The 11,304-nt window shown below is 36.1% G+C and overlaps 1 protein-coding gene across 1 annotated transcript; it reads right to left on the bottom strand.

Annotated features, from left to right (window-relative positions):
- Positions 1-290: 290 nt before the first annotated feature.
- LOC128012151 (neuropeptides B/W receptor type 2-like) lies at positions 291-2,377 on the bottom strand. Its single transcript, XM_052595199.1, has 2 exons — positions 2,238-2,377; positions 291-1,918 (listed from the first exon to the last, which is right to left on the bottom strand). Exon 2 carries the CDS (start codon positions 1,902-1,904, stop codon positions 927-929), a length of 978 nt encoding a protein of 325 aa, XP_052451159.1. The 5' UTR covers positions 1,905-1,918; positions 2,238-2,377; the 3' UTR covers positions 291-926.
- Between the last annotated feature and the right edge of the window lie 8,927 nt (positions 2,378-11,304).

The raw sequence follows: 11,304 nt of genomic DNA, 5'->3' as shown, positions 1-11,304 counted from the left end.
CCTCTTCTGATGGTGTTAGGTATTACGGAAAGCCGTTTAATAATGATCTGTTCCGTCACTGGTCCGCTTGTTAATTTATGGGGAAGTGCATAAATACCTCATTCTTTTCTTACATTAACTTTGCCTTAAGCAATGAAGCATTTTCATTTGAACGTCGCACGAAAAACATAGGCTACTTAGTGAAAAAATAAACGTAACCTGCTGAACAGTGCAATCTTCATGCACATTTATTAATTATCAACATTGAACACAACACGAGCAGCAGCATTTTAAGCCACAGGAGGCGACAGAGTTTCACTTTCAAGCTTTAAAGCTTATATACAAAACATACCCAAACCACATAGCATAAGAGAGAAATATATATATACACACACACCCATTAGTATTTATGTATTATACATAAATAATTATTTACACTTTAAAACAAGATTTGGTTTCACTTTATTTTAAGGTGTCCTTGTTACAGTGTAATTATGCATTTAAGTATAGTGATGTGTAATTGTAATAACTATGTTTGGATTAGGGTTTGGTTTATACTTGCATGTAATTATGCATAATGTATTGTTATTATAATAGTAAATATATGTAACGTGTATCAAGGTTAATTAAAATTAAGTGTTACCAAATACTTATAAAAAAAATTAATGAATGAGTGTTAATGAAAGTTTAATTGTGCTAAAATTACAGTGGTACTAAAGTCACACCCAACAGTGGAACATTCATAACTCTTCTGCACCACTTCAAATTTAAACACTGATCAGGAAAATTATGTTGAAACTAGACAATAATGAAAACATTTTACATTGCAGACAATTAGCTACTTGAGTCAAGGTGATTGTTTTAAAATGACTTTAAGACTACGTTTTGATGTTGCTAAGTGGGAACTCGAACCTTATTGGCCTGATTTATTAGGGTACAAAAACGGTTCAGCATTCCAACATTTTTTTAAATGCCTTCCTGAAACTGTCGTCTAAGAACGCGTAAAGGAACGGATTGAGACACGAGTTGGCATAACTCAGTCCCGTGATGAAATAAGAAATACCTATAACCAGAGGAGTGGTGGGCAAGTCTGAGGTGAGGGCGACCACCGTACTCAGGTGGAAGGGTGTCCAACAAAACAAGCAAACGGCAAGCACAACGAAGACCATCATTGTGACTCGTTTCTTGGCTTTGTCCAGAGCCTTCTCATTTGAGTTGAGACGCGTGCGTCTCAGCTTGTACAGCATCACACTATAGAGGATGCATATGGTTGAAACTGGGATGACAAAACCGAGGACCAGCGTGTAGATCCGACTCGCTTTGAACCAGAAACTCTCAGGACTTGGGAAACTCAAAACGCAGCTCTTCCTGCTCTCCGCGTCGTCGGGACTTACATAGACACCGGCGAAAACGGTAAAGGGCATCACGATGAGAATGACCAGAGCCCAAACGCTCAGGCTGACTGTTTTGGCTGACCTGTAGGTCCGGTGGGGCATCCGTTTGGAGCGCAATGTGGACACCACGACCAGATAGCGGTCCACACTCATCACAGTCAAGAAGAAGATGCTGGAGAAGATGTTGTAGTGGTCTATGGACAGAATCACTTTGCATAAAATCTCTCCAAACGGCCAGTAGTTTAACAGGTGCTCGGCTATGTTGATGGGCAACACCAACGTGAAAAGGTCGTCTGCGATGGCCAAATTCAAGATGAATAAATTGGTGACCGTTTTCATTTTAGGCGCCTTCCAAATCACGTAAATAACAGCGGTGTTGCCCGTGAGTCCCACAGCGCAGATGATTGAGTAAATAACCGGTAGCCAGATGTAGAAGTCAGGGTAGAGCATCCACGCTGGAGACGTGCAGTTGATTTGGTTGTAATCCGGATTGGTCACGTTGCATGAAGATTGTATTGTTTTATTATCCATTGTGGCATTGAATTCTGTTAAAAAGCAGAACATTTTTAAAGTAGAGAAAGTAAAAGTTTACTACAGAAGAAAAACTAAATGCAATTCTTGCAAGTCAAATATTGTTATTGTTTGAGTGATTGTTTTACTAAATACATTTTAACTAAAATATGTTTTGCATATATTCGTTCAGTTATTCTTGTTTACCTTTTTAGTAAATAAAAACTGTTAGTTATGGAGTGAAATATTTAAACACATAAGAGTTTTTTAATGTAATAGTGTGTTTCATTTCACGAATTTGAAATTTCATTGGAGTCAACACACAAGTAAAAACGTTGAGATAAGTCATCTTACCTGACAGATCCAGGCATACAGGATCTTCTGCTGATCTGCTCTATTGGTATTCAGTGGACACTTTGCGGTAAATGGCAGAGCGCAGCGCTTTTACGCGCACGATTTCACACACGTATGATGTAAGACAGACCCTGGACCAGTCTCTTATATCATTTTCATCTTGTAATGTCCAACATGAAACACAATAAGTCTCATAAAGAACTATTTATCCACTTAGTCTTATTAAATAAATGACTGTATCGTAGCAGAACATTGTTCTTCTTATAGTCAAAAAATAAAACACCAGTCAGACTCATAACCTAAAAATATGTACATAAATATAATAAAATTGATACTAGAAATATAATTGAGATAACATAATACGCCAAAATAGGCAAACTTAACAAATCAATACTTACAAGTGGTCAACGTGGATTTAATCTATTTTGTTCATGCAAAAGTAAAAAAAAAAAAAAAAAAAAAAAAAAAAAAACAAAAGGACATTTGCTATTTTGATATATGTGAGTGAATATATAAGTTAAGAGAAGTATAGTGATGTAAAAGGCTACTTGTAAAGCCAGGATGACTGCAGCCTTTTTCCTGTTGGGGCTGAAATGTTAGCATGTTCAAGCCTTATTTTAAGGCTATTTTTAACATAGTTGTTGCCATAGTGATTTACAATCTTCTTCTTTTTTTCAGATGACTACACACTTAAGGATTTCATTTAAATGTATTGTTATCTAACAACAGCATGTTACTCTGCTGGAGCTTTAATCTTCAGGATATTATGTATGCAGACACCTGCGGATATGATGTATATGGACATAATCACATTTTTTTGCAGTGCTATTTTTAGTTTGAGATAATGCATCAGTCTCAATTTCTGCATTAGGCTTTCTAAATATGTAATGAAATTAGAGAAATACAACAGTCAAGATAAGAAAAAGGAAGATAAGAAAAAGCAAGATAAGAAGCATGTAGTGTCAATAGAGTTCATTTTATATTATTTAAAACTGAGAAATTAACTGTGGTGGTATGAAAAGCATCACTGCAGATGTCAGTTCTTGCTAAATATATTTGCAGTTGTCAAGGTAAAGTGTTTGTTGGTGTGTATTCTAATACTGGCTTTCAGAAATCACTCATGTTTTATGTATAGTAGACCACAAATGTAGTGTCATTTTTAAGTTCATTCTATAAAATTAAGTAAAAGCACTTAAGATGTGTGATTTAAAGTAGCTTTCACACCGTAAATCAGAGGCCATAATGTTGTCCCTGAGTGGATGCATATATGTTCTGATTAAGCCATGACGACTTATCAATCAAGGTAACACATAAAAAAGAAAAGTGGCATTAGTAATGTGATAGCAACACATGACTCAGAAAGTCTCAGTTTCTACATTAAATGTAAAAAACATACAAAAAACAAAACAAAACAAAAAACAAGTAAAATAGTAGGAGTACATAAACATGAGTAAAATAGATGCAGAACAGTGAGCACTTTGAACTTTTATGATAAGGCCAAACGAAGGAAATGGAGTCTGGGATGATCGATGGGCAGGGAAAGGTTGCCAATGTGGAAAACAGATTGTCATGACTCACGACTTGAAGATTGATTTGACTTAGAAATTTCAGAGGTGCATGGGGGAAGCGTAATTGATCACCATTTTAAAGCTTAAGTTTCCTGTCAATACTACTCTCATACTGCGTCTGCTAATACGCTATGGGAAAAGCCTTTCACACAGCGAAACTGCATGGCCATTGGTTCGTGCAGTGTATAAAAAACAAACCAATGACTAGGCAGCAGAGCTGCACAAGCCTATGCGACAACGCCTGCTAGAATGGGCGGGGCATCTGGCATCTTCATATCAGAAGACTTTAAGCCTCCCAGAGTGAGTCCTAAACACAGTTTCGGAGGCTAGAGCCCCGTCTATGAAACGCCTCTATGCCCTTGAGTGGTCTATTTTCTCCACTTGATTTCTAAACCACGGCAAAGAACCTCTTACTTCCGATCTGTCAGAGGTGTTGTAATTCCTGCAAGAACTGCTGGATAAGGGACACTCCCCATCCCCTCTCAAAGTTTATGTGGTGGCTATAGTAGCCTCTCATGCCCTTATTACAGTTATCTGCTTCTTAAGGGGCGCCAGGAGGTTGAATCCGCCTCATCCCCTAGCTGTCCCTTCATGGGATCTGCCCTCTGTGCTGAGGGCTCTGAAGGGCCACTTGAAGAGACACATGCTGTGTTACATGAACAGATCTGACAGAGAGCCCTTGACAATATCGTTCAAGCTCTCTGGGATTAGTTCACCTGTCAGCTCTCGCCCCCTGGGTGAAGGATCAACAGGGAACGTATTGGGCATTAATGTAACTTCGGTTTCCCTAAAATTCAGGAATGAGCACTGCATTGCTAGCTGGGTTATGTAGCCACACAAATTATTTGTTGCTTCAGTCGAAATAACCTGAGATTCCTGTGGCGAACTGCTTATATAGTCGCCAAAGTCTCGTGCAGCTCTTTTTTTATAAAGTGCACGAACCAATGGCCGTGCAGTTTCACTTTGTGATTGAAAAATTACTTCAGGAGAAAAAAGGCTTTTTCCCATAATGCCGTAATGCAGTACTCATTTATTAATCGAGAACATTATTAAGTTATTTTTCAAACTATGGAAACAGCTATTTTTTAAATCAGAGCTTGAACATTAAAGGCCCTATTTTAACATTCTAATTGTAAAATGTAAAGCACAGGTGAGTCCAAATATTTTAAGGATGGAAAAACCGTTGGGCGCATAATCTAAACGGGTTGTCCCTATCCTATTAATGAGTAATGGGTGTTTTTTAACACACCCTTTAAATAACAAAGAAAAAACATTGCACCAGACTTTAGACCAGGCTTGAGTTGGTCTATGGCACAGTCTATTTTCAGCTCCTAAAAATAGCAATGCACCAGCAATGTGCCTCAACACACCTCTCTTTAGTGGGCGGCAGTGGCTCAGTGGTTCATGTAGTTTGTCTACAAACTGGAAGATTGGTTGTTCAATCCCCGGCTCCACCTGACCAAGTGTTGAGGTGTCCTTGAGCAAGACACCTAACCCCAGCTGCTACCAATGAGCTGGATGGCGCCTTGCATGGCTGACATTGCCATCGGTGTGTGAATGGGTGAATGTGAGGTGATTTGTAAAGTGCTTTGGATGACCATGGGGTCTGTTGAAAGCGCTATATAAATGTAGTCCATTTACCATATTTTAGAACAGCACTCCATGGGCGCACAAATGGGCACAAATGTATTTGCTAATTAAACGACGTGGTGCTGGACGGGAAAATGATAACGGCGCCAGACAGAAACTAGTAAACACACTTGTGCCTTGCGTCGCATTGTGCCAGGTGTATTATAGGGCCCTAAGTGTAGGTTGTTGTGTTTTACAGAACATTATTTTACAATAAAACAAATAAACTGTTACATAAATTTGTTTCAATGTGCAATTAAGGAAAAATAAAATCTTGACAGACTTTTTAAGGAAAATACCTCTTTTTCCAGATTCTGAATTTTAAATAATCAAAATCAAGTATCCTTATACAGTAATCAAGAAACAAAAAACATTTATTAAACACTTCAGTTTATTTACAGTGTCATGCAGTGTTAGCTGCTGCATAAAACTAATAAAATATTATTTGCTTATGCAAGACAGTTTGTTTCTGTTATCGTCTGACACTCATTACCCATTTACAATACCAAAATAATATCACAAATGCTGGTCTAGACCAGTTCACTACTCAAAATGCAAAATCAACTGAGTACCTTTGGCTCATTTTCATATTGTTTCAATAAATAAAACCCCATGTGTGCAAACTGATCCATCACATTTAAAAGCATTCTCTGCCTTACATGCATTGATTAGCCAATTCAATTCTTCAGCCTTTTGTTGAATTGGTACAGACCCTGCTATTTTACTTACATTTTGTGTACCAAAACAATTTTAAAACACCTGCTTTAAAAATGGCATCAAGGGCACTAACAACACTGAAAGGCTATGGCATACAGTATGCACTTCTTTGGACTGTGTAGTAGACACGTCAAAACATTGCTTGATTTGTATAGTTTTGACAGCAGTTGTCATTTAATATGTCCTGCCTCAAAGATTTAATTTCATTAATTTCAATTTAAACATGAATCAAAGCACAATAATCAAAAAACAAAGTACAAACGGAGCACCAGGAACACTGTGTAATAGAACAAATCACACCTCTTCCCCCACCTCACCTTTTCTCACCATCTCTACTCAGTCAGGTAAAAACAAATGCTTGTAATGACGCTGCCCTTTAGAGATGTAATATTCTCTTTGGTATCAGTCAGAAGAGCTTTGATCTGTGTTAACTATTCCCTCAACTATCTTCACTCCACCTGCACATTTCTATATGGTGTCTGATCTGAATTCTTCTTTTGTCCTATTGATTTGCAGTGTTGTTTGTGATCTCACCATTCCAGCTGATGCTACTAGGGTACCTTTATGTTGAGATGAGATGGAAGCTGTTTCTATTTGTACTGTCTGGAATCTAGTTTTCAGTCAAGGCCCACAGAGTTAAATGCAAAATGATAATTTATATAAATAAAAAAAGACAATTTTGTCATAATTTACTCACCCTCTTGTCATTCCAAACCTATTTAACTTTCTTCTTCCTGCAGAAGAAAAAACAGCAAGAGAGTGAGTAAATGATATTTTCATTCAATTTTTACACTTTATGATCTGTGTTAAAGTCAGGATTACAAAAAAATACAGAATTACTAAATTATAGGTTTAAAAAATGTCCTTAAAAAATTCAGAATATTCAGAATATTTTTATACAACATAAAGAGTAAAAACTTGTAATTAAATAAAAAAAATGTCCTTTTCTTCAAATCTGTTCTCCTTTTTTCTGTTCTCTTCTCCTTTGAGAGAAACATGTGGCCCAGCAGGATGACCAAAGTCCCTTTAATGATTTAATTTATGCACATGTATTATTCTGTGACTGTGCATCTACACGCTAAAAATAAAGATTCTTTATTGGCATCAATGGTTCTATGAAGAACCCTGAACATCCATGGAACCTTTCAAATGCAGAAAAGGTTCTTTATAGTTGAAAAATGCCCTTTAGATTTTTAAATGTTCTTCAAAATGGTTCTTTTAGGAACTGCTCACTGAAAGGTTATTTTGGGAACCAAAAAAGGTTCTTCACTGCAAAAACACCCTTTTGGAACCAAGGGGTTGGAATGGCAAAACCTTCAGTGTTAAAAGCTATTTTTTTCAGATGTACTTGCAAAATAGGACACAGTGTCCCTTTCAAGGACAGAGGAAAACCACAGCACAAAAGAAATATAGGTTGAGTGATGCAGGGCCAGACAACTCCACCATATGCTCCATGCTGGAATTTGAGAGAACCAGGTTGAAGTACATCTTCAAAAGTGTGTCTCATCTCATAATGAATTCCCACACCAATCCTTATGAGTGGGGATATGTTTATTTATAACCACAGCTAAAACATATTTAATGAATTGATCAAAAAACATGTTTTATCAGGCTCTGTTGGCCTTATAATAAAGCAACTAATATGAAAATAGGCATTAAACATACAAGCTGTTCAGATGATGTAAGTTTACTAGATACAGCAAGTGCAGACAAAGGGAAAATAAATACATAAATAAAATATTTACTAAGTTATAATCCTTAGATCTGAAATAGAGCATTGTTTTTAGCTACATTGTGCACATTGTGTTTTGTATGTTTTCATAAAACAATTAATATCTACATTTTCAGCATAATTTTATATCTTTATAACTCTCTAGAACTGGAACCCTGAGACTCAAGCAGCTTTTAATTTTTGATGCTTTATTTTTCAGCCCTGTTCACTGGCCCTTGATGGCCCAAGCTTTTGCAAATCTTTGTTAGAGATTCCTTCTCTTATTTCAGGAATGATTTATCAAATAAGGTTCTTTAAGGCTTTTTTCTTCTATTTTCATTTTTTGGTAAACTTATCTTTCCACCCCGTGGGCTTTGAAATCATTTCCAGCCAATAAAAAGCAGCATGTTAGCACCTCTTTGCCAATGTATAAATGACTGGTGCTGAGCCAATTTTCAGTAATGGCAGGAAGTGAATGCATTAAAATGTTCTCTCTCTTATTTTCTCCTTATTTCTTTACCAGCGGCAGTCTGTACTCTTGCTCTATAAACAGGCCTCATGGATTAACAACACTGGTACCACAATTAGCACATTTATTATGTGGAGATGTTTTTTTCAGCAGGCTGTAGGGTTCACTGATGTATTGAGAGTGTCCACGCATTATTACATGGACATGTTAGTTTTACACTTGGGTGCCTGTGAGTTTGCAGTTTAGGACATAATGGAGTAAAAGATGGAGAAATTTTCAAATTTTGAGTGTTATTACAGAGTGCACAGGGCCAGAACTTGCCTTTTAGGACATATAAAATGGATTTGGTTTAGGGGTCCAAAATATACTGCTAACCAATCTCAAATCCTAAGGCCTCCTTTTCATAAAATCCTCCTGATTAACAGCTCTTGCTGATTTATGCATTTAACAATGTTTGCAAACAGCTTATTTTCCTTTAATGGACTCCCCGCAGTGCAAAATGTATTATAACAATAAACCTGACATTTTGTGATTATAGGTACCAGAATCATAAATAGCCATGATTGCATTCATAATATTTTAGAAAGAAACACTATTGTTCGAAAACACTCAGATCATAACTGCTGATATTATAGCTGTAATCATATAAAAAATATATTATCAGTCTCTGCATGACTTAAAAAAAAAGAGTATTAAAAAATATATAAAGCATAAACTCAGACAAAACTTCATATGACTTCAACAGAACAGTACATTATTTAATTCAGTTTTTTTCTTATATAAGTGTTATTTTCCATACCAACTGTGTTATTGCTATTTATGTCAGCATCATGTCTGTACTTTCTTCTGCACTGGAAGATCCCCTCGTCAAGTCAAATAATTTTCTATTGCAATAGTTTAACTGTATCTAAATATAGAATAAATATAAAGTGAAGAAAAAATAACTGAACGGAGATTAGATTGATTGAGCAATTTGCCAAATGTTCTCTTATGAAGTAAAATGTAATTACATATGCATTTTATTTGTAAAGATCCTCTTCAGATGTATCACATGATTTGTCAGTGAGCTAGAATGTCCTAAATGATCCAATCACGACAATGACAATGTAACAAATGAATATGACTGAATGCAAATGCTTTCACACAAAGAGAATGATGAACAATTTTCTGAAGGAGGATAATGTACACAATTGAGAGCGATATAGCAATAAGATCTCAGTATTGGATTTAAAGTTGTTTAGGATGTTTGTATGCATGAATGAAGATGTTAATCATCTCTGTAGCATGAAGACTCCGAAAACACTTTCAGAGTGGTTGTGGTCACAGGGTCCTGCTCTGCGTTGGAATTCACAACCAAATGAACACAAATGTAGCCATTAATTTTCCCAGATGAAAGGCAGTGTTTAGCATGTTCTTTGCATAATGAATGTGATCTTGAAAAGTTCTTGGCCTCCAAACTAATGAAGAAAAATATTGCCATTCAGTCTGTTGCCTGGGGAACAAGCTCAGCCCACAACATTCTTATTGATGACAGAGAACTAACAGAGATGCTTAATCCTTCCTAATCCTTGATGTTATTGCAGTTAGTGCCTTCTCTCGGCTAAATGTAGAAAAGTTCTGTCCACAAAGATCAAAACCATTGTTCTACCTTGTGGTTTATATTCTGCTGTTGTATATTTCAGGCTGGCAGAGGCAATAGACTGGTCTGCCAGCATTCAGGGAACAAAAGAAGCACAGATACCTCAAATCAGAATGTGAACAATGACCAAGGATGACACTAGACAAATCATTGGACAAATAATGCTGACACACAGGAGTCTGTCACAGAATTTCAGACCGTGGATAAGATGAAAGGCCTCACACAGAAAAAGGAAATAAATACGAGTGAGATAGGAGAGTTCAAATCTAATGAGGACAGAGTGTTTTCCCTCTCTCAATATTAAAAGGATTTAAAAGATGAAACGCTCATGCAAAACTGAGGTTGTTCAGGTCAGTACACAGAAGAGTCTGGCTTTCACCAAAGTGCATGTCAAAACATGAAGGAAATTCAAACAAGCGCATATTTACATATTCAGGTTGAAACCTGATTTTTTTTGCAAGCCCTTTGACAGACTTTTACTGACATTCTCCTTTCTCCAGCAGGGGGTAGAATATTAATAAAGCGGACTCTCGGCTTATCAAAAGGTGGCGCTAGAGAGCCATGTTCAGCTTCACTGTTTAAACTAAGGTTGCAAGCACTCGTTTAAAAACAATCAGCATTATTTAAACACTGTGCATAAACGTGAAGATTTGTATTCCATTGATGTAATAACGTTTCTTTTTTACTTCAAATTTAGATTTTATATCCCATTGTCTATTATTAAATCTATAAAGCAATTAATATACTATTATAGATTTTTTTTATTTTGAAATAGTCTTTATATTTAGGTTTTCAGTGTTCATTTTTATCTTTTTTAGTTAAAGTTGTAGTAATTATATGACATTTTTGTCTCTTTGGTTTAGTTTTTATTAGCTTTTATTTCAGTTTAAGTTATTTTTGTAAATTTTAAATGAAAAGATGTAAAATCTTGCCTTTGAAACTACACACACACACACACACACACAAATTTTATTTCAGTTAACATTTATTTTTTTTCTTTTCAGTAAAGGAAATTATTATTTTGGACACACTTTAAAGTCCAATTCTTGTAATTTACACACCATCAACAATGATTTTTGCCTCAATTTTCCTGAATGTTCCAGTGAGCTTTTGAACACCCTTTGTAGAGAACCATAAAGTGCACACAATTGGAACAGTGAAAGGAGCCTCTTTCTGTCTCTAAAATTATTCATTTGACATAATCATTCAAATGAACAGCTGAAACTCTAGACCAAACACTCTAACCTTGTGGGAAAGGGACAGAGCTCACAGCTTTTATTGAGCTGATAGACATGAACTCTGCAAAATGTGTCTATAAGGTTTAAAGGAATGTT

The sequence above is a fragment of the Carassius gibelio genome, chromosome B23 (assembly GCF_023724105.1).
Source record: "Carassius gibelio isolate Cgi1373 ecotype wild population from Czech Republic chromosome B23, carGib1.2-hapl.c, whole genome shotgun sequence".
NCBI lineage: Eukaryota > Metazoa > Chordata > Actinopteri > Cypriniformes > Cyprinidae > Carassius > Carassius gibelio.
This window is presented reverse-complemented; position numbering and strand designations above follow the sequence as displayed.

Excerpts from the sequence above, each read along its gene's own strand:
- LOC128012151 (XM_052595199.1), bottom strand. The coding sequence starts at position 1,904 with ATGGATAATAAAACAATACAATCTTCATGCAACGTGACCAATCCGGAT.